General features: G+C 44.8%; 1 protein-coding gene across 1 annotated transcript in view; it reads left to right on the top strand.

Annotated features, from left to right (window-relative positions):
- The first annotated feature begins 6178 nt into the window (after positions 1-6178).
- APCDD1L (APC down-regulated 1 like) overlaps positions 6179-24699 on the top strand; it is a 79027-nt gene continuing 60506 nt past the window's right edge. Inside the window, exon 1 of the mRNA XM_077252803.1 lies at positions 6179-6461. Within this exon, the coding sequence (XP_077108918.1) occupies positions 6425-6461 (37 nt within the window). The 5' untranslated portion in view covers positions 6179-6424. The remainder of the gene's footprint in view (positions 6462-24699) is intronic.

Genomic DNA, 24699 nt, shown 5'->3' with positions numbered 1-24699 from the left:
TTCTGCGCACTCATCTTCTGACTGGGACTATTAACCATTTAAATATCAATGTATACCATCATCCTCTCAATTCATCATTTAAGATTTCTTGAAGTCACTTTTCTTTTCTTGTTGTATTCACTCTTGTTTTTTAACATCAAATTTCGCAAAATTGTTCACACTTGGTGCAAATATAAAAAAATGCTCCTTATTTTCTTTGGAACCAGTTTTTATAACTTTTTAGCACCAGAACTTATAAGTTCTTCAAAAGTTGAAAAAAAAAATGCACCAAATTGGAATCTCTGACATAAACCTATCTCCGAGCAGGGACCGAAGTGAGATGCGCAACAGTAAAAAATGTGATATTTGGTAAAAGTCGCATTTCATGAATCAGTCTAAAAATATCTGGATAAGCAAAGTTGTTGAGGAAAAGTTAAAAAATTGTTCGTTGTCCGGACCATGAAGAAGTGAAGAGATTGGGGAGATATGGGCTTCCTTCACACTTTTTTTTCAGTATTTTTAAACCCTAACTTTTTTTTAAGTGTTTTCAGTGGTGTACTGTTTTTATTCATAAATTTGTGCGTGCATTTGATTCTGGAGTATAGGGAAGCATGATAAAACAGCAATAACTAAAATTATTATTATTGAATTAAAAAAAACCTTTAGAAGCTTCAAAAACGCCACAAACCGAAAAGGCTTTATATATAATGCATTTTAGATTTTACTATATATATATATATATATATATATATATATATAATTTTATTTATTTATTTTTTTGCAATGTCACAGTAAAAAGTTTTAGCGAAATCTAAAATACATTGTGTGTGTGTGTGTGTGTGTGTGTGTGTGTGTGTGTGTGTGTGTGTGTGTGTGTGTGTGTGTGTGTGTGTGTGTGTGTTGTGTTAAGAACGCCAATAGAACCAGTGCAAAGACAAGGTAAAGCACTGTATGAATCCTGCCTTTCAGGGGTTGTCCACGGACTGTGTCTGTGTCATGGTCCTCTTTTGACCACTGACTATATGAAATTTACAAAGTTGATCAATTTTCATCTAGCAATAATCAGAAGAGGAGTTCTTTATGAACGATGGTTCATACTTTCTTCTCTCTCCTATAACACATCCCTGTTTTCTCATTTGTCGGCTGATCGCTGGCCTTGTTTACACTGTGCAATGATCGGAAATGATGATCGCGAACAATCCTCAACCCAAGAGAAAGCAATTGAAAAGGACTGGCCACTTATTATTAATAAGTACATTTTTTATCTGTTCTAAATGCCGCTCTCCTGAATCCAACACTGTTTTTCATTGGTTCCTGCTCCTCTCCGTTCCTGAGATATGGCCCTCTCTTCTCTGTAAATGTCATCTTTTTAGCCAAGTGGGCGTTGTCCTCAACTCTTATTTGTGGGCATTTTCTGGATGACCAAACCCACCTGGCTAACAGGACTATAGTTATATACAAGGAAGAGGAGTCCAGAACTCAAGAACGGAGAGGTGCAGGAACAAAAGAAAAGCAATGACAGATTCAGGAGAACTGCGGTATTTAGACCAGGTAAAAAATATATAGTCATGGCAAATGACAGGTCCTGGTTAAAATGTAGCCTATCTACAAATCTACAAGAGTAGAGCTGCTTCTGCAAATAATATCAGAGATGTATGAATTATTTGTCCTGACCCAGCACTTATTCTAGGTTCAGACACTGTAGGCGTCCATATTGCCCAATTCTTATCACATCTCTGCATGAATACATGCCAATATCTCAATTTAATACTATACTATATTACAGTATTTATTTGATGCATTGAAAACATTCCCAGTCATCTGTGCATTGCATTAGCTGCCAGGCCATGGCCTATGGATGAGACATGCTGAAACAAACCTAGGGCTGATGGATGGATTATAACCAAAACAGTCCATCATTAGTAATTAGAACCAGTTGCAAACTGGGAAAAATAGTATTGCATGTGGACTATGATAGAAAAAAAAAAAGACTCAGAAATTCCTGGATGTACGAGCGAACACGTTTATTCACAGTTATGACACATGACTGGTCAACACCATAATTAATCATGACAATATGGGGAGTTCATCTCAGGCTGTTTCGACCTCTGACTGCGATGTTGTCAACCCTGAATTTCTGACTAGCGGCCACTAGAGGGAGCTAAATAGTGGTAATTAGTATAATCAATATAATGTCCTCTGCTGTGATGCAAAGTATTGACCTAATTTGTTCTTTCACAGATGACTGCAGTGCTTGCGGATCTCTGATAAATCCCTATCAGTGGGACACCAAAACACGAGGGATCATTCTAACAAAAAGGCATTGTCCAGAGCGGCGAGCCCTTTTAATTAGTCTGTGATAAACAACTGTATTAACTAAATAATGGTAACAGTAAGTTAGGATAGTAATAATCACCCCCATTTTCTATATTACTACTACTACTTTACTTATTGTTCTATGCAATTTTTGCCATAAGGTGCAATCATTTATAGATATGATCCACTTTAAATGAAACTTAAAGGGGTTTCCTACTAATTGCAGTATGGTGATAATTGGTTTCTGGCCACAAGAAATTCCCAATGATCCAAAAGTCCCCTTTCTTAAATAGAGTTGTGGTGCTCAACCTCTGCTCCGTTCTCTTTGATGGGACTGACAAAGACCCCTTTATCTAGTACATTGAGAAAATGCAAGTTAGGCTAGGGTCACGCAACCAGAAAAATCTAAAGTGTGCTATGCGCCGTCGTCACTTTGGCGGATAGCACTCGTCCTCATGTTATTCTGTGGGCTGTGCACCGATCGACTCGGTCAGAAGCAAAAATAGCAGCTTGCACAATTTGTCTCTGATAATCGACTGGCGCTCACTCATTCACCTCCATGGGTCCATGAAAAAAATCAGACCTCATTCTGATGACATCCAAGTGCGATCTGATTTTCACGGACTGACAACTTTTGTTTTTCACCAGCTCCAAGAATATCAGATCAAACTCTGACCACCAATAGAAGAAAAATAGATGTGGCACTCACCCAGGTTTTGCTGCAATTCAGTGTCTTTTATTCATATTACAATGAAGCAGACATGATACGGAGAGGCGGCTGGTGAGGATTGCGGTGCGGGGAGTAAGGAGAGGACGACGGCCGTTTCGCGCTTGTGCGCTTCCACGGGTCCAGGTCCCAAAAACCTTGATTTGTCATTCCTTCTCTCCAGCGAACGCTGCTGGGGAGAAGGAATGAATGCCGGCTTCAGCACCACACGCAGGGGGGACAGCGCTTAACTCTAGCGCTGTCTCCTGCACGGTCCGTGTGGTCCTCAGTCGGCACATGGGCGGCACACGGACAGCATCCGTGTGCGGTACATGTTTACACGGACCCATTGACTTTAATGGGTCCATGTGATCCGTGTGCACCCACGAACACTGACATGTCTCCGTGTTTTGCAAACGAAAACACGCTGACATGTGCAGAGACACATTTATTTTAATGTGTCTACGTGAGTCAGTGTCTCCGGTACGTGAGGAAACTGTCACCACACGTACCGGAGCCACTGACGTGTGAAACCGGTCTTAGGAAAACGCTGGCGGTGGTTCTCATGAAGCTTCGCAGGTGACTATGCCATCATTTTTGCCACGGGCTTTTACTCTGTATTTCCAAGTTTAGATAGCGGGCGGCTTCTGACTGGAACTTGCCCCAAGAATGAGCATGTCACTTCTTTTAACAGCTTCAGGGTTTCCAATCGAAACATTAAAAGAAGTGAAGAAGTGACATAAGACGGAAGATGTGCACAATAAGGTTGCTTTTACATTGCTGTGCATTATGTTCATTTCATAAGGTGCTTTTGTAGTGCTTTTTCAGGCAGATTCTGGGTGAAATCTGCCTGAAAAAGACGGTGTGTTGTGTTCACATACCCTCACAGCTCAATTTTCCCTGTAGGTTTTTTTTCACAATGTGTGGATGAGATCCAAGGTGCCTGCAGAAGAGTATATGAAAAATCTTCCAAATTTTATCGAAAAAAATTTCATCTGTTTGTCCATTTTTTATGTCTACGTGCTGTCATGTACATGTTTTAAAGTAGTTGTATGACAACAGATCACACACAAAGTTTATAATAGAAATCTATCAGTAAAACTCGGATGCCACTCTGATGTTCTTTGGAGGGTGTCCGATTTTCTTCTTGCACCCATAGACTTGAATGTGTGCAGTGCTGGACTGGAGTGCCATGGGCCCACCAGTAAAATTGACTTGGGGGGGGCCCACTTTTCACCTGCATACAAATATTGCACAACCCTCATTTCCAAATTTACCTATATATCTATTTAATAATAAGCTGGATCGCTTGGTTAATGAATGAGATGCTGCTTTTCTCTGTACAGAGTGAATGATGCCAAATACTACCTATACAGTGTGGTTGTGAACACAGATCTCCACAGTGACTAAACAAAGCCCTAGGCGCACTACCGAAGTATATACAAAATAGTATGGGGTGAAAGCGAGTGATAAATCAAATGAACAATGAGAGAAGAAGCATCACTCCAATTATGCACACCACATACAAAAAAGTAAGAGACACAGTACTAAATCATATATGAAAAACAAGATTTTTATTGACACACCACACAAAATATAAAACATAATTAAAAAAAGCAAAAAAGCCTTGTCCATGAACAATCATATAAATATGAATACAAGAATGCGTACCCAACAAAATAATATAATATGAACCACCTGAATGCCAACCCGTGCACCTATGGACAGAAGGGGCTAGTAAGAGCAAGCCAGAAACAATCCATCAGGCTAGCAATGTAAAGCCCCCGAGCAACCATAATAATAACACACTGAGTAGTATGACAAAACAATGCCTAGATGACAGTAGCCACACCTGTTTGGCTCATGGGATTTGTATGCACCATACTAACTAACCTATAACAGTGGCCATGTGGACGCCTCCATAGGTCCCAAGGTAACCATAAATATGGTAAGGAGGTACAACACTATGCCGTGAAGACCCCAGAAAATACTGAGGCCAAATTACCCAGTGCGAGGTTGCAACCAAAAGAAGGTCCACAGGCAGGCAGGTAGACAGGACAAGGCCCAGTGCAGCCCCACGCGTATCGCCCTCACTGATAGGGCTTCATCATGGGAGATGATCTCCACAGGGCCCCACCGGGGGATTCCCCTGTTCCCCCATGGGCCAGTCCTGAATGTGTGAGTCTCATATGAGACTCGGATGAAAGTAGTGCATGCTGTGATTTGTTTTCTCAGGCCACGTTCACACATTCAGTAGTTGGTCCGTATTTTACCTCAGTATGTGTAAGCCAAAACCAGGAGAGGAACAATCGGAGGAAAAAGTATAAAAGAAACACGTTACCACTTCTGTATTTATCACCCCCTCCTGGTTTTGGCTTACAAATACTGAGCTAAAATACTGACCAAATACTGAACTTGTGAATGTGGCCTGAGAAAAAAAATCACCATATGCACTACGTTCATCTGAGTCTCGGATGAGACTCACACATTCAAGTTTATGGGTGTGAGGAAAAAAATTCAGATCCCACAAAGTGCATTATAGTGGCATCCGATTTTTACAGATAGATTTCTATTATAAAACTAGGAAACTGTATATGATGCTTTAAAGTAGTATGAAAACAGATCACACACGATGCCACACAGATGTAAAAATGGACACATGGACAACACATGCATGGACATCTGAGGAAGTTGACAAAAAAATCATCAGAGTTTGCTACATGAAACTCAGATGATCTATTTTTCATACACTCGTCTGCAGACGCCTTTATAAGTATGTGGGTTTTCCGTACGCAGTTCCGTCATGGAAATTGTCTACATATTTGACGTATCGAAAAATATTCCAATGTGCACATAACCTTATCGTGGCCAAAAAAAATTACCATTAGTGGAAATAAGCATTTTAGTGTTAAAATCCATTATAGGGTACAGTGGACATATTTTACGGGGCAGCTGGGTCACCTCCACAACCCTCTTCAGAGGTGGACAGATGGGATTGCGCCTCCGTCAGTGGCTGATCAGTGACTTTTGGCAGCCATCCGGCCAGGTTGTGGAGTCCTGTATGTGAGGGGTTGATGAGGAGAATATGGAGAGGGTGGGATGGTGTGAAAGCTTCAGACTATGAATGAAGATTTTCAGAATAGTCTGCAGGACCTCGCAGTCTCCACCTCTTCTCACTTTAACCTATAACTGCCAAGCTCCATTAAATCTAACAACACACTGTGGACTGACTGGCTTCATGAGCACATTAGTATGTGATCTGAGGGAACACAGCCTTACTCCCCACCACAAGCCCCTGTGTTACACACAAAGTGCTGACACTGGCCAGCTCAGGGGAGCACAGACCCTCATCATCACTGCAAAGTTTGCACTTCACTTGGCTCCTAAACCCCAATCTCCTGGAGGGAATATTGCTGCGGAGCGATGGCACAGCGTTACTGCACCCTGGGATGCTTTCTAGGTAGGCAGCGAGCAGTGATGTGTGCCTGATGTTGTAGGACTACAGCACCCAGCCACAGGTTGCCTTGTTTATTGTGAATGCTGAGACTTGTAGTCCAACGCTTCATAGTTGTAAGGAAACTGGATGTCCAATCTGTGGCGCTTTCTTGTCATGTCTCTATAATTTTCTACTAATTTCAACTTTTTCATTTCTATTGATTAAGACTTTGTATCGAAGTTGAATGATAAGCGTACACATTTGGTGTGGATTTTCAGTTGCAGATTTGTGTGCGGAAAATCCGAAGTGTAAGGATAGGTTCTCACGTGACTGAACCGATCCATGTGTAATGGTTTGCGGATTTTGTTACGGATCCATGCATTGCAAAAAAGTGTGATCCACAATGAAAAGCTGCGAAAAGAATTGATATAATGAGGATGTAAAAATCTGCATTGCATGTCAATTTCTGTCCGGAAATTTTAGGCAGCGTGTGAATTAAATGATTAAAATCTCATTGACTTTGCTGCTACTGTCATTTGCTGTGGATTATCTGTCCCCAAAGCCGCATGAAATTCTGCAGTAAATTGTAAATGGATGAGATTTTACAAATTTGGTGCATGAACTGACCTCCGGTGTGTTTTCTTAACAGGATGTCAATTCTTTTTGCAGATTTTTTTAATGCAGATTTACATTATGCGATGCATAGCGGGAAAAATTGCAACAAAGATTTTGGCACAGAAATGCTGTGGATTCGCTGCCGAAAAACCTGTGCCAAATCTGTGTTTGCTATAATAGTTGTATGTGATGATAAACTTTAGTATCGTTGTGCATGACCTGTCAGGATGAAAAGTTGTCACCCACATTTTGCAGCTTTATATGACGTATACAACCAGCTCTATACTAACCCTATCAATGTGACCTGTTTTTACTTCCACTCATCCAAGCCTTAAAAAAAGCCTCATAGGATAATATGTAAAATGATGTTCAAGAAATAAAGACATAGCAGAGCAGAGGTGAACTTGTTTGGCTGCTCCCAGTGAGATCCAAATAGAAAAAGTCAGCTCTGCTATTCTACATGTGCATGTTGGCAATTCCAAGAGCAATGTATTCTGGGGTATTTACTGCCACAAATTAGAGCAAAAATGCATTAAAGTGAATTTTCCGACTGCCTTGACAGTTTTGAATTTTTTTTCCAAAAAGGGAAATAGAGTCATAAAAAATTAAAAAAAAGTCCAAAAATTTAAAAAAGTAACATTTAGGCCCATAAGATTGATCAGTCTTATAATATTCCTACCAACCCACATTTATAATTTCCTTGCATTCTTGCTATGCTATTCCTCTCTGTTATCATCTCCCTTTATTATAAGCTAGATAAAGACGTAACAGACATAACTATGGTCTCTGATACGACTACAAAGGTGCTAACACTGATCCCACATCAGGGAAATTTGTTGCATTAGGGCTGTTCTTATCTATTTTCATGTGTTTTTGGTTTGTTTGTTTTTTAAATTGCATGTATACTGTTTTGCCCCATAAAGGGAGAATTGCTCCAAAAGTTGGGTGTATTATACAGAACCTAATTTTGTCTCTTTATTTAAATGTTTAACATATGTATATATTAAGATATAGATGCTGAAAAATGCAGGGACGGTGATTTACATGACAGACATTTGCTGCATTAAAGATGACTTTCTGCAAGGAAGATCATTTTGTCACCACAGAGATATTATAGTTTTTGCCCCTTTGACACCCAGTGCTTAAATATTAAGAAAAAAAATTGGACTATGCAATTGACTAGACCATTAATAACAAGATCTGTTACCCAAAATATAGGCGAAGGGGGAGCAGCAAGGCTATGTTCACACGCAGCGTTTTTCGCTGCTTTTTAAGAAGCTGCATTTTACAGTAGCAGCAAAAGCGATGAGATTTCAGAGATCTCATGTACATGCTCTTTTTTTTCCCTGACTGAAGTTGAGAACTGTTTTTTAAATCTGCAGCATGTCAATTCTTAGGCTATGTGCACACGATGTGGATTTGCTGCGGATTTTTCCACGCAGAAACACTGCAGATCCGCACTGTGATGTACAGTACAATGTAAATCAATGGGATAAAAAAAATAGCTGTGCACATGGTGCGGAAAAATCAGTGCGGAATTGCTGCGGATTTCAAAGAAGTGCATGTCACTTCTTTTGTGCGGATCTGCAGCGTTTCTGCACCCCTCCATGTTAAAAATCCGCAGTGGCAAAAACCGCAGAAAATCCGCATAAAAAACCGCACAAAATCCGCGGCAAATCCGCAGCTGCGGATTCTGCCAGGAGATGCGGATTTTGTGCAGCAAATTCTGCACCTATTTTCCTAAGTGTGCACATAGCCTTAAAGCGTTTTTGCACAGATTTTCGCCCATGAAAAGCAAATGCAGAAACCCTGCAAAAAAAAAAACACAGGACCAGGTTTTGCTGCATTTTTGCAGCATAAAACTAATTTTAAAGCTACGTTCACATGTTGAGTTTTTGCACAGTTTTTTTCTGCAGGTAAAACCTCTCTTGGCTGTAAAGAAGCTGCTTACAAAAAGCAGGTTTTGCTGCTTATTTTGGTGTAGGTTATATATGTCATTTGTCTACAGTACATGTTTAATGAAGTTTATGTTATTCACCAAAAACGCATGGTTGATGTTGGCAGCATTTTTGCACTTTCTCATTGTTTCCTATGGTGAAATTTGCAGCAAAAACGCTGAAATAATTGACATGCTGCAGATGTAAGAAGCGCTGCAGTTCTCAAATTCAGTCAGGGAAAAAGAAAATGTTCTGAATTTCTGAAATCTCACAGCTTTTGCTGGAAAAAAAAAATTAAATTTAAACTTTTAATTAATTAAAAAAAAATTCTGTAAAACCGCAAAATGTGAACATAGCCTCACGCAGCGTTTTTACTTTCGAGACAGCAAGTTTTGGCTGCAGGAAACAATGCTGCATAGGCGCTTGCGGGTAAACATAGAATAAGGCTTGCCCAAGAAGGAAAGGTTTTTGTCGTTTTCTGATGGTAAAAACTTTTGAAGTTAACGGTCCAGAGGACATTATATTCATGAGACTGGTATATGTTCATATAGTAATGGATATACAGTCCAGGCCATGTCTTCTTACTACAGTAAAAGCGGTTTACAAAGGCCAAAGGCTTCAGTCCCATGATGAGTTTTTGGTGAGTTTTTGGGGCTGCATATTTTTGCTGTGTCAAATACGTAGCCTCTTACAGTTACAGTGGGAATTATAGAAATCTCCTGCCCACTGTAAGCTGACCAGCAATGCGTGTTTCATATCTGCAGCATGCCAATTTCTCTTGCGGGTACTCTGAGTTTTCTGTGCGGATTTTCCCCATAGACTTACATTAGAGGCGGAAAATCCGCAGGTAAAAATGCACACTTGTTTTTAGGCTATGTTCACAAGTTGCGTTTTTGCTGCATTTGTTGTGCAAATTTTAAGCTGTGTTTTACTGTATCGGCAAAAGCTATGAGATTTCAGATATATCATGCACACACATTGTTTTTTTTTCCTGACTGAATTGGAAAACTACTGCGTTTTTTCTGCAGCATATCACTTCTCTCAGCGTTTTTGCAGCGTTTTTTCACCCATACAAAGCAATGAGTAAGTGCAAAAACATAGCAAAAGATGCAGGTATCAGGTTTTGCTGCAGTTTTGGTGCAGAAAACTCAGGAACAACAGTTTGAGCATAAAATGTATGAGCATAAAAAATGCAGCTTTTTTTAAGCAGCTTCTTTACTGTCAAGATAGCAGGTTTTGCCTGCGGAAAAACGCAACGTGTGAACATAGCCTTAGTGTGTTTCCACTGTTTCCAAAGTTTTACCAAAGCCAAATGCCAGGAAGTATAAAATACAATGCAGCATTATTTAAAATATGACACGCCAAAAGGCAAACAACGCAGAGTCAAAAATGTGATAAAAAACTCAATGAAATAATTGCAAGTACCTAACCTACATAATAGGCGCAGAAATTCTGCAGCGTCAAAAACTCACCAAAACCTCATCATGGGAACGTAGACTGAGGCTATGTGCACACGTTGCGGATTTTGCTGCAGATCCACAACGGATTTGACGCTGCGGATCTGCAGCTGTTTTCCATGTGTTGTACAGTACCAGGTAAACGTATGGAAAACGAAATCCGCAGTGCACATGCTGCGGAAAAAAACGTAGCGTTGTTTTTTCCACAGCATGTCAATTCTTGGTGCGGATTCCGCAGCGGTTTACACCTGCTCCTCAATAGGAATCCGCAGGTGTAAAACCGCAGGTGGAATCTGCACAAAAACCGTGGAAAAACCAAGGTAAATCCGTGGGTAATCCACAGGTAATTCGCAGTGCGGTTTACCTGCGGATTTTGCAAAAACAGTGCGGAAAAATCCGCACATCAATCCGCAAGTGTGCACATAGCCTAAAGGTGCCCAATTCTTTAGATATCAGGTATTCCTCTCAACTCCCACCCCTATACATGGGTGCTTGCTTTAGCTGAGCATGCACGTGTTCTCAATGGAGGGAGACAACTAAGCCGCTGCCAGACCCCCCTAGCGGTGACTCATCTTCCCTGATGACAAAATAATCAGGCAGTGAAATTTAACATCCTGATCCTTTTACTCCGGGGTCACCATACACAGAAGATAGTGGCCAGTTCCCCCAAAATTCGCTGGTCAAACACCTTTGCTACAACTCTTATGGCCGCTTAAGACTTCTATACGTATTCAGTAGCACATCTTGTCCTGCAGGGTGGATTGGTCGGACTATAGGCTCGGGGAGTCTTGACCTCCCACCAGTTTTATCATTTTGAATGTGAATGTTATAAGTTCCTGGTTTTGGTGGTAAGGGGTCATTGGTCTTGAACCTGTGACTCCAGCTAAGAGAGAGTTGTAGTTATACCTCAGCGGGAAAGACGTAATATGATGTCACCTGTTATAGACAATCATTGTAGTAGAAGTGGCGTGCCACATTTATGTCGTGTAAGGACGGACATATGTACGTAATGTATGGAAGGTCGTGTATATATATATATATACTGTATATAATGTAAGGACAGACATATGTATGTGATGTATGGATGTATATAATGTATTGACGGGCACATTTATGTAATGTGCAGTGGGGAAAATAAGTATTTGATACACTGCCGATTTTGCAAATTTTTCCACCTACAAAGAATGAAGAGGTCTGAAATTTTTATCGTAGGGGAGAAACAGAATCTAAAAAAAATCAAGAAAATCGCATTGTATGATTTTTTCATAATTAATTAGCATTTTATTGCATGAAATAACTATTTGATACAATAGAAAAACAGAACTTAATATTTTGTACAGAAACCTTTGTTTGCAATTACAGAGGTCAGACCAAGTTTGCGCACATTGCAGGAGGATTTTGGCCCACTCCTCCATACAGATCTTCTCCAGATCTTTCAGATTTCGGAGCTGTCACTGGGCAAATTGAGTTTCAGCTCCCTCCAAAGATTTTCTATTGGGTTCTGGTCTACACTATGTTCCAAATTATTATGCAACTGACATTTTTCTCGGATTTTCCTAAATGATCGGTGCAAATGACAGTCAGTCTAATAAAAGTCATCACCCGTTAGAGTATACATCGAATTTTATTGAAGAAACCTCCCAATGATAACAGTATAATCTCCAAAATGAATAAAAACTTAAAATGCACTGTTCCAAATTATTAGGCACAGTAGAATTTCTAAACATTTGATATGTTTTAAAGAACTGAAAATGCTCATTTGTGGAATTTGCAGCATTAGGAGGTCACATTAACTGAACAAAAAAGCTATATAACTCCAAAACATCCTAACAGGCCAAGTTATATGTTAACATAGGAACCCTTCTTTGATATCACCTTCACGATTCTTGCATCCATTGAACTTGTGAGTTTTTGGAGAGTTTCTGCTTGTATTTCTTTGCATGAAGTCGGACTAGCCTCCGAGAGCTGCTGTTTTGATGTGAACTGCCTCCCACCCTCATAGATCTTTTGCTTGATGATACTCCAAAGGTTCTCTATAGGGTTGTGGTCAGGGGAAGATGGTGGCCACACCATGAGTTTATCTCCTTTTATGCCCATAGCAGCCAATGAGGTATTCTTTGCAGCATGAGATGGGGCATTGTCAGCATGAAGATGATTTTGCTCCTGAAGGCACGTTTCTGCTTTTTATACCATGGAGGAAAGTTGTCAGTCAGAAACTCTATATAGTATACTTTGCAGAGGTCATTTTCACACCTTCAGGAACCTTAAAGGGCCCTACCAGCTGTTTCTCCATGATTCCAGCCCAAAACATGACTCTTCCACCTCCTCGCTGTTGTTGCAGCCTTGTTGGGACATGGTGGCCATACACCAACCATCCACTACTCCATCCATTTGGAGCATCTAGGGTTGCTCAACGCTTATCAGTAAACAAGACTGTTTGGAAATTAGTCTTCATGTATGTGTGGGCCCAATGCAACCATTTCTGCTTGTGAACACTGTTTAAGGGTGGCCGAATAGTAGGTTTATGCACCACAGCAAGCCTTTGAAGGAGCCTACACCTTGAGGTTCGAGGGACTCCAGAGGCACCAGCAGCTTCAAATATCTGTTTGCTGCTTTGTAATGGCTTTTTAGCAGCTGCTCTCTTAATCCGATGAACTTGCCTTCCTCATTATGCCTTTATCAGCATAAACACATCTGTGCTCAGATACAGCCACAAATCTCTTAACAGTACGATGATCACGCTTAAGTTTTCGGGAAATTTCTAATGTTTTCATCCCTTCACCAAGGCATTGCACTATTTGATGCTTTTCGGCAGCAGAGAGATCCTTTTTCTTTCCCATGTTACTTGAAAACTGTGGCCTGCCTAATAATGTGGAACATCATTTTTAAGTAGTTTTCCTTTAATTAGAATCACCTGGAAAACCAATTATCACATGTGTTTAAGATTGATTTCAGTGATACATTGAGCCCTGAGACACAATACCATCCACGAGTTTATTTGAAAAACAAAACAATTAAACTTTATGACACTTAAATCCAATTTGCATAATAATTTGGAACACAGTTTAGACTGGCTAGACCACTCCTGGACCTTGAAATGCTTCTTACTGAGCCACTCCATAGTTGCCTTGGCTGTGTGTTTTGGGTTATTGTCACTTTGGAAGACCGAGCCACGACCCGTCCTTCATGCTCTTACTGAGGGAAGGAGGTTGTTGGCCAAAATCTTGCGATACATGACCCCATCCATCCTCCCATTTAATAAGATGCAGTTGTCCTGTCCCCTCTGCAGAAAAGCACCGCCAAAGTATGAGGTTTCCACAGCCATGCATTCCGGTTGGGACGGTGTTCTTTGGGTTGTACTCATCCTTCATCTGCCTTCAAACACAGCAAGTGGAGCTGATATCAAAAAGTTCTATTTTGGTCTCATCTGACCACATGACCTTCTCCCATGCCTCCTCTGGATCATCCAGATGGTCATTGATAAACTTCTTGGCTGATTCCAGATGGGGGCTGGAACAAAGCGCAGCTGGGTGGAGGCCCCCCATGACTGCTTTGAGCCGGGCGGTCTTTTTGAATAATGCTGCGGCTGGGGATAGGAGGATGGCAAGGGGGGGAGGAGTTAGGAAGGGGGTAGGTAGTAGGGAAAGTGCGGGAAAACCGCCATTCCCTACCTTAAGTCAGGAAGAAGAAGAAGTGCAGTATGGCGTCAGCTGAATCCATGATGTCGCAGCTGCGTGAGATGGCCAGGTCCAGGAGAGGGGGCTGGCTGGAGGCCCAGCTGGCCTCCATCATCGGCGCTGCAGGAGGATCCGGGCAGAGCTCACAGGGCAGGAGGACCAGGCCCCCAGAGAGACTGTCTCCCGAAGTCCCGGCGCGTGGCAGGCACAGGCTCCGGAGCCCCTCCAGGGACCCTGCGGGCGGTGAGTCCGGCGGCGCTTCCCCATCCGGCCGCTCCCGCTCCGGCAGGAATCCAAGCACCCGGCCTCCAGGCGCCGGGCGTCGGGCCCAGGACACCGCCGCTGCTGCCGGGAGCACTGGACCAGAAGTGCGGCCTGCGCGATCCAGGCAGAGCGCAGCCGCAGCTTCCTCCGCTCCTGTCAGGTCCCCCGCTCTCAGGGGGCGCGGGGCCGCCGCTTCACCAGCCTCTCCTGTTACACCGGTGTCCAGAGGGAGAGCGGCCGCCGCTCCCCCTGCCCCCAGCAGATCCACAGCGCTCAGGGGGCGCGCAGCGGCAGGAAGAGGCAGGGCAGCGCTGCCAGGAAGAGCAGCACAAGCAGGAAGAGCTGCACAGCCAGGAGGAGCAGCACGGCTAGGAGGGGCAGCACGGCCAGGAGGAGCAGCGGCAGCAGCAGCCAGGAATCCGGACCCGTTACCTGCGGCAGGCACCCACAGCCCATTACCTCCCAGGGTGCCTGCTAGGATGACCACGAGGAGTGCACAGGCGGCGGACGGTCTGCGGTCGGGAGATATTCTACGTCCCGCTTGTACGGAACGGCGCAGCAGAGGGAGAGATGCAGGCAGCAGTGTCGAGCTGCCTGACCGGGAGCGAAGAATGTTACACGACCGGGCGGGCTCGCCCGGGTTGGAACACGGGGATCGGTCAAGGTCGCCCAGGAGGTCTCCGGAACATAGAGCAGCGTTTACCCGTTACCCATCGGACGGTGGGTTGGCGGGGGACACTGACCACGGACGGAGGAGCGGGTCGGTACAGCAGCTACAGCACGCTCGGGTCCCCCCTGGTGACGAGGAGGCCAGGGGCGCGGGCCTGGGGCAGAGAGGGCTAGCGACGCAGCAGTTCCAGCACGCTCGGGTCCCCCCTGGTGACGAGGAGGCCAGGGGCGCGGGCCTGGGGCAGAGAAGGCTAGCGATGCAGCAGTTCCAGCACGCTCGGGTCCCCCCTGGTGACGAGGAGGCCAGGGGCGCGGGCCTGGGGCATCAACGCGGCGACGAGAGGTTGGAGTCCAGCGGTGATCGTCGCGTGAGGTCGGAGCGCCAGGGATCCGGAGGTCCGGCTGGCGGGGACACAGCAGCCGCGCAGCCTTGTGAGTATGCGTCTATGTCTGGTTTGTCGCCCGCAGGGGCCGGGTTGCAGGAAATTAGGAGGGGTCGGGTGGCGGTGTGTGAGGAACGGCAGAGGAGTGGGCCGATTGTGGCGGAGGTGCCAGGTATGCAGGACTTATTGCAGGGTATGTCGCAAATTTTGCGTAGATTAGAGGGAGGGTCGGCAGCTGGGGTTGCCGCATCGCCGGTTGAGGCGTGGTTGTCTGGTCGAGGGGTGAAACCCCAGGCGGATTGTGGCTTGTTAATCCCTGGTCAGGTAGTGGAGGTAGCATCATCAGGTGTATCGGTTTCGGTTCAGACGGAGAAGGATAAAGGTGATACGGTCAAATTAGATGACAGAGCAAAACGGGAAGTTTATGTGTGCTTTGAAGGGCCGTTGGGTGCGCATTTAAAAAAGGAGGTGAAGGAGAAGATTTGGAGAGACGAGTATGTGGAAATTTTTTCCCTGCTTCCGTTGGAAAAGTTTAACTTGGATAAAGGAAAAAAAGACGATAGCAAAAAGGAGGAGGAAGAAAAGCGGAGGTGGCGGCTAATTCCGCAGACGTTTTTGAACTGGTTGCAGGCATTTGCAATATTGGCGAGCGTGGTGGGGGAGAAGGCGCCTGAGAATTGCTCGGGTTTGTTTTGCTATTTAGACTCGATTGGGGAGGCGCATCGTACATATGGCGGTCAGACGTGGCTGCGGTATGATGAGCAGTTCAGGCAGCGTAAGGCGGTAAGGCCGGAAATTAGGTGGGACCAGAAGGATATAGGCCTTTGGCTGAAGGTTATGGCCCCAGCTAGACATGGGCAGTCCTTTCATGGGTCCGGGGGTGGTGGCAGCCAGCAGTCGGGGCACGGAAGCAGTAGTCAGGGTGCACAGGGAGCAAAGGAAAAGTCTGGAACCTGCTGGCAGTTTAACGACGGGCAGTGTAAATACGGTAACACCTGTAAATTTAAGCATGTGTGTTCCCACTGTAATGGAAGTTCACACGGGGCTTCCAAGTGTTTCAGGAAGGGAAAAGGAAAGCCAGCTTTGGGTGCCGGTCAAGGGGGAGAGCCCGGTGAGGCTTCACGAGATGGCCCCCTTTCTAAATAGGTACCCCGATCAGTTGAAGGCGGGTATTATTTTTAATGGTTTTGCGGATGGTTTTAGGATTCCTCCCCCGAGTCACAAGGTTCCTTTTTCGATTAAGAATTTGCGGTCGGCAATGTTGCATGCCGAGGTTGTTGATGTTAAACTGAAGAAAGAAGTGGAGTTGGGAAGGATGTCGGGGCCGTTTTTAAACCCGCCGACTGAGGGTATGGTGGTTTCCCCTTTGGGGGTGGTGCCTAAGAAAGAGCCGAATAAATTTCGGTTGATTAAACATTTGTCGTATCCAAAGGGTCGGTCGGTAAATGATGGCATCGCCCAAGAGCTGTGCTCTGTTGAGTATACATCATTCGATGCAGCGGTGCAGTGGGTGAGAAGGCATGGCCCTGGGGCGCTGTTGGCAAAGACGGATATTGAATCGGCCTTCCGTTTGCTTCCGGTGCACCCGGACAGCGTTCCGTTGTTAGGTTGTTTTTGGAATGGTGGTTACTATTTGGACAGATGTTGGCCAATGGGCTGCGCCATTTCTTGTTCCTTGTTTGAGACGTTTAGTACTTTTCTGGAGTGGGTGGTTAGAGACGTGGCGGGAGTTCAGTCGGTTATCCATTATTTGGATGATTTTTTGTTTATCGGGCCGCCTGATTCCGCGGTATGCCGTAATACGTTAACGGCTATGTTTTGGGTTGCAGAGCTTTTTGGAGTTCCATTAGCGGCGGATAAGACGGAAGGTCCTACTACGGTGTTGAGTTTTTTGGGAATTTTAATTGACTCCGAGAGAATGGAGTGTCGGTTGCTGGAGGATAAGCTGGCCCTGCTGCAGCAGGAGGTTGATAGAGCTAGAAAGAGGAGGAAGCTGACTTCGAAAGAGTTGCAGTCTCTTTTGGGTAGATTGAATTTTGCATGTCGGATCATACCCATGGGCAGGATATTTTGTCGCAGGTTGTCGGTCGCGACGGTAGGTGTGAAAGAGCCGCACCATTTTATTCGCCTGAGCAAGGAACACAAAGACGACTTGCTAGTGTGGCAACGTTTCTTGTGCAATTACAACGGGCGGTCATTGATTCAGCAGGAGGTCTTAACAAACTTTGATTGCGAGATATATACGGATGCAGCCGGTTCGGCCGGTTATGGGGCCTATTGTGGTGGTCGTTGGTGTGCCGGACGGTGGCCGGGCCAGTGGAGGGAGTTGGGCCTTACAAAAAACCTGGCTTTGTTGGAATTGTTTCCTATCGTGGTGGCGGTTTCCATTTGGGGGGAAATGTTTGCTAACAGAAGGATTCGTTTTCATTGTGACAACATGAGCGTAGTGTCGGTGATGAACAGTTTATCGGCCTCATCCCCCCCGGTGATTAAGTTGGTGCGGGAGTTGGTTTTCCGATGCTTGGAGCTGAACGCTTGTATTTCGGCGGTGCATGTGCCGGGTGTGCAGAACTCAATAGCTGATGCATTGTCTCGTTTCCAGTGGGACCGTTTTCGGGAATTGGCGCCGGACGCGGAGATCTTGGGAGAGGAATGCCCTTTGCATCTTTGGAGCGTGATTATGGACGAGCGGGCCAGTTGATTCGGGAGTCTGTTACGAGCCAAACCTGGGCATCATACGAAGCCTCCTGGCGGGTATGGCAAAGTTGGTTGTCGGTGTGGGGCCAGTTGGTGTCTGACGAAGGTAGGATGTTGGCAGTGTTATTCTTGATTGGTAAGGCGACCGAGGAAGGTTGGTCGATTTCGAAGGTAAATAAATTTGTTGCTGGATTGGCTTTTGCTTTTAAGTTACAGGGGTTGGTAGACGTGACTAAACATTTTTTGGTCAGACAAGCACTTAGGGGTTTTAGGAGAGGTAATCAGACGGTTGACCGTCGCCGCCCCATTTCGTTTAGCCTTTTGGAACGGTTAGGCGGAGTCTTGGAGATTATTTGTGGTTCAAGTTTTGAGTTGGCGTTGTTTCGTCTCGCTTTTTCATTAGCATTTTTTGGGGCAATGCGCGTTGGGGAGCTGGTGTCGAGGTCTAAAGTTAGAGCGGGGGGTTTGTTGGCGGAGGATGTGGAAGTATGGACGGGGGGTATCGTTTTTTGGATTCGGCGTTCAAAGACTGACCAAATTGGGAGAGGAAAACGTGTGGTGCTGGGGAGGGTTAACAGGTCTCTTATGTGCCCTAGAGGTTGTCTGGAAGCGTACTGGCAGTTATGGTCAGGCAGATCCGGCCCTTTGTTGTGTCACGCAGAGGGGTCCTTTTTGTCACGCTTTCAGTTCATTGCGGTGTTAAGAAGGGGCTTGCGGGAGTTGGGCCTTTCTCCGGATTTGTTTGGGTCGCATTCTTTTCGTATCGGGGCGGCATCAGAAGCTGATAGTTTGGGTTTGGGCGCGGAGGACATTTGTAGGATTGGCAGGTGGACTTCCAATCGTTACTTAAGTTACGTCCGTCATTAATTTAGTGGTGTGGTTATGATTTTGTATTTGACCTCAGTGTTTTTTCTTCATGCATCTTGTTGCAGGTGTGTCCCCTTACTTAGCCTGGATCTTCGGACATTCGTTCGTTCATTGGGGGGCGCTGCGGGCCGAGGTCAGGCCGGACGGTAGGCAACTGGGGTTTAGTAGGCGTCAGGTTGTCATTCGGTGGTTGGGGTATAGGGGGATGGTGTGGAGCAGGGCCCTTCCTGAATTTTCCAAGGCGGTTCGTTTAGACAGACAACCTGACATTTTAATTGTGCATTTGGGGGGGAACGACTTGGGCGCGCGGCCTGTCAGGGAGTTGATTAGGGACATACGGTTTGATTTGTTGAGGTTACAGGTATCATTTCCTGGGGTGTTGATTGTGTGGTCAGACATTGTGCCTAGGAAACGGTGGAGGGGGGCTAGATCTTTGAAGGGTATTAATAGGGCTAGGGTCAAGTTGAATAGGGCAATAGCAGGTTTTGTTTCCAGAAATGGGGGGATTAGCGTTAGACATTTTGAATTGGAGCCGGGGCTTGGTAACTACTGGTTAGAGGACGGAATTCATTTAAACGCGATTGGGATTGATTTGTGGACTTTGGCATTGCAAGAAGGAGTTGAACGGGCGTTGGTGGCGTTGGGGCACTCACGAGCCTGAGGTGGTCAGGGCTGTTCGTGTGTGGTGGGGGGGTGGGGGTTCTTGGAGTTGACGCTGATTGGTTGGGGGAAGGAATTGGAGCATAATTGCAGGCAATTTAAAATGTGGTGGGGTTGGATCTGGCATTTTTGGTATGGGCTCTGGACGGGGTTTTACCCTGGGAGCTGTTGGTGGTTTTTTCTCTTCCCGGAACGGGATGTACGGTGCCCTCGAGCTGGTTTTCACGGCTGAGGGTAATATGGTGGTCGATCTTCTTTTGTGGGGTTTTGCCAGATCTTTTTAGCTCCAAGAACCCTCCCCTCGAATTTTATACTGTTGTATTTATGTTTATGTTAATTTTGTTAATAAAGGTTGGCCACTGTGGCCAAAATATCCAAATGAATAATTGGTTATGTTTTATTTAAGGAAAGGGGTTGGGTCGGTGGGCAGTTTCTGGTGGTTAGGTTACATACGTAGGAAAAGACCCTACTCGGCATACGCAGTCATGACCTTTCTCAGACCTTTTTCTAATTCATTGAGATCCTTTATCCATTATTTATTTTAGGATAATGTGTGTATTTTTTAATAGAACATGTTTATACTATTGGGTGTCATTGCTAATTTTGGACCATTTGTCTTCTATAGCCTCTATGTATGTAGTACATCGCTAGCTGCAGAAAAAGTGAGTTTATCTAACATCAGGGTCTGAAACTTTTATCTTTCTTCTGAACATTTCCTAAATTGACTCATGACCAGAGTTGAACTAAGTTGTCTAGAATATGCCATCACTTTCAAAGCCAACTACTCACTGTTAAATGAAGGGGTCTTCCATTGAATGAAGCTGTGTTTCACTTCCCAGCAGAAATCTGTGCAGGAGAGCTGCCAAAGTTCAGTTAATTTTTAGGATAACTGAAGGACATGGAGGTCTATCCCCGCCAATTAGAATGTCTAGTATATCCTAGTGAAAAGGTGGAAACAGTACTGTAAGGATACATTTACACGTTCAGTATTTGGTCAGTATTTTACCTCAGTATTTATAAGCCGAAACCAGGAGTGGGTGATAAATACAGAAGTGGTGACGTGTTTCTATTATACTTTTCCTCTGATTGTTCCAATCCTGGTTGTAAAATACTGACCAAATGCTGAACGTGTCATCATGGCCTAAAAGAGTTTTCTAGTGATTGAAAGATCGATTTCTGCTCCATTCATTATCTATGGGACTCCTGAAAATAGTTTAAAGGGAACCTGTCACCAGATTTTTCCCATTTAACCTGTCGCCACCACCTTTCAGCCCCATGTGACAGCATTCTTCATGCGATATCGTCCTCCTTCTTTGCTTTGTGTGGATGACGTGTCCTACGTCATCCACACAGTGTTCCCTTTTGCGTTCCCGCGCAGGCGTACTTTTCTCAGCCCTACCTAGAGCAAAGTACTGTTCTGCCCATGCGCGGGTAAAGGCCAAAGAGCGCCAGCGCATGCACACTACAGTACTTTGCTCTCCCTTTAGCCGAGAGAAGTACGCGTGCACAGGAGCGCGAAGGGGAACACTGTGTGGATGACATAGGATGTGTCATCCACATGAAGCAGAGAGGGAGGACGGTATCGCATGAAGACAGAAGATGCTGGACCAAGACCAGAGACGCCGATGACATTGGACCGCCCGTAGATGAGTATAATAAAAAATGGTTTTTTTGCCTTACAGGGCGAATTGATGTCATATGCACAGCATTTTAGAATGCTGTCACATGGGGCTAAAAGGTTATGGCCGTAGGTTATATGGGAAAAACCTGGTGATAGGTTCCCTTTAATCTAAGCTCCAGTCAGACATTGCTCTGCAGAGCCTTGTTATATGTATCACTGTGGGTCTCAGTGTAAGGACCCCCAACAATCAGTAAATTATTCCCAATCCTATTAAATCAATCTCAAAAAACATCCTTTAATGTGAAGCTATTCAAATAAAAGATTCCTACTGAGAACAGAGAATTGTATAGAGGGGTTTATTATATCTGATGACTGTGAATGTACAGTTGTGAGCAAAAGACTGACACAAATATTGGCTTTCACAAAGTTTGCACCTTCAGAGGTTTTTAGATATTCGCCGGATATTAATATGGTTATTGAATTACAATTTTCAGCATTTCATAAGTTTTTAAACTTTAATGACAAATACATCAAGTTTAGGCAAAGACTCGTTATTTATAGTGTTGACCATTAATTTTCAAGACTTCTGCAGTTTGCCCCAACAGCTGGATATTAGCTTCTGGGCCAAATCCTGACTGATGGCAGCTGATTCTTGGTTTCAAGGTAGTGCTCACCTTTTATTCTCTGGACAATCATTTTTTTATTCATGAAAGAGGCTCACTCACAATTTTGCCTAGGACCATTGTCATGAATAAAGAATGGGATCTACACATCCTCCAAGAGCAACTTCTGCCAACAATCCTGGAGCAATTTGGTGATGAACAATGCTTTTTCCAGTATGATGGAGGTCATGTCAGCAGGCAAAAGTGATAACTTAGGAGCTCAGTAAACAAAACAATTAAATTTTGGGTCCATGGCTAGAAAACTCCCCAGATTCCAATCTCATTGAAAACCTGTGGTGAATCCTCAAAAAGCAGGTGGACAAATATAAAACAGAAATTGTGATAAACTCCAAGCACTGACGAGAAAAGAATGGGCCCAGACAGTGGCGTATCCGGGGGGGGGGCAGCCGGGGCATGTGCCCCGGGCGCAGCCGACAGGGGGGCACATGATGAGGCTCCTCGTCGAGTCATACCCAGGGGTCGGCAGGGGAGGGGGAGCGGGGGCTGTCTAATACTCACCTGCTCCTGGCGCGGTCCCTGCAGGTCCCCGGCGCCCCAGCTTCTTTCTCTACTGAGCGGTCACATGGTACCACTCATTACAGTAATGAAAATGCGGCTCCACCTCCCATAGGGGTGGAGCCACATATTCTTTACTGTAATGAGCGGTAACGGTGGCCGCCCTAGTACAGGAAGAAGCTGATGGCGCCGGGGAAGCAGGGACTGCATCACACCAGGATCAGGTGAGTATAACGGGGAGGGGAGCGCAGCGCGATATTCACCTGCTCCTCGTTCTGGCGCTGCTCCGTCTTCAGCATCTTCTGCAGTGACGTTGAGGTCAGAGGGCGCGGTGAAGTAGTTAGTGCGCGCCCTCTGCCTGAACGTCAGTGCAGAAGACGCTGAAGATGGAGCAGTGGCTGGAACGAGGAGCAGGTGAATATTGAAAGTGCTGGGGGCCTGAGCGATGGAGAGTATGTGATTTTTTTTTTTAATCACAGCAACAGAAAATGGGGCAAGTGTCTGTATGGGGCATCTTATGGGGCCATAACGTTTGTGCAGCATTATATGGGGCAAGTGTCTGTATAGAGCATCTTATGGGGCCATAATGTTTGTGCAGCACTATATGGGGCCATAATCAACGTTTGTGCAGCACTATATGGGGCAAGCATTTGTATGGGGCCATAATCAACATTTGTGCAGCACTATATGGGGCAAGTGTCTGAATAGAGCATCTTATGGGGCCATAAAGTTTGTGCAGCATTATATGGGGCAAATGTCTCTATGGAGCATCTTATGGGGCCATAATTAACGTTTGTGCAGCACTATATGGGGCAAATATCTTTATGGAGCATCTTATGGGGCCATAATCAACGTTTCTGCAGCACTATACGGGGCAAATGTCTCTATGGAGCATCTTATGGGGCCATAATCAACATTTCTGCAGCACTATATGGGGCAAATATCTTTATGGAGCATCTTATGGGGCCATAATCAACGTTTCTGCAGCACTATACGGGGCAAATGTCTCTATGGAGCATCTTATGGGGCCATAATCAACATTTCTGCAGCACTATATGGCGCAAATATCTTTATGGAGCATCTTATGGGGCCATAATCAACATTTCTGCAGCACTATATGACACAAATATCTTTATGGAGCATCTTATGGGGCCATAATCAACGTTTCTGCAGCACTATACAGGACAAATGTCTCTATGTAGCATCTTATGTGGCCATAATCAACGTTTCTGCAGCACTATATGGCGCAAATATCTTTATGGAGCATCTTATGGGGCCATAATCAACGTTTCTGCAGCACTATATTGGGCAAATGTGTCTATGGAGCATCTTATGGGGCCATTATTAACCTTTATGCAGGATTATATGGGGCTCCTGATTCAATATGGATATTCAAAAACACTTAACCTACTGATGTCTCAATTAAATTTACTTTATTGGTATCTATTTTAACATTATGGGGATTCAGGAATGTACCTTGGCTTGGTCATACAGTTTCAATAGAGTTAAGGTTCAAATGGGGGAGGTTTGGGGGGGGGCGCCAAACTGATCCTTTGCCCCGGGTGCTGGAAAGGCTAGATACACCTCTGGGCCCAGAAACTAACATTCTGCTGCCAGTGCGAAGGGCAGAAGTCTTGAAAAATAAGGGACAATACTATTGAGTCTTTCCATAAACTTGATGTATTTGTCAGTAAATTTATAAAAACTTATGGAATGCTGCTAATTGTATTTCAGTGACCATAGAAACATCTGATTAAAAAATAAAATCGAAAAACATTGAAATAAAAAATTGTGGAAAGCCAGATCTCTGTCAGTCTTAAAACTTTTGGCTGTCCCTGTATACTACTTGGTCACACTTGGGCTATGAGCACACGTTGCAGATTTTGATGCATTTCCGCAGCATTTTTGGCCTCACGGATTCGCATCAAATCCGCAGTGTAGTGCACAGCCCATGTTAGGCTACTTTCACACTTGCGTCGTGCACTGCACGTCGCAATGCGTCATTGTGGCTAAAAGTCTATGTTAGTCCATAGACTAACATTAGTGACGCATTGCGACACATTGCCACACGTCGCAACCGTCGTGCGACGGTTGCGTCGTGTTGCGTCGGACCGTCGGCACCAAAAAACGTTGCATGTAACGTTTTTTGGTGCGTCGTGTCCGCCATTTCCAATCGCGCATGCGCGGCCGGAACTCCGCCCCCTCCTCCCCGCACCTCACAATGGGGCAGCGGATGT

Source organism: Ranitomeya variabilis, chromosome 4, assembly GCF_051348905.1.
Source record: "Ranitomeya variabilis isolate aRanVar5 chromosome 4, aRanVar5.hap1, whole genome shotgun sequence".
Taxonomy (NCBI): Eukaryota; Metazoa; Chordata; class Amphibia; order Anura; family Dendrobatidae; genus Ranitomeya; species Ranitomeya variabilis.
This window is presented reverse-complemented; position numbering and strand designations above follow the sequence as displayed.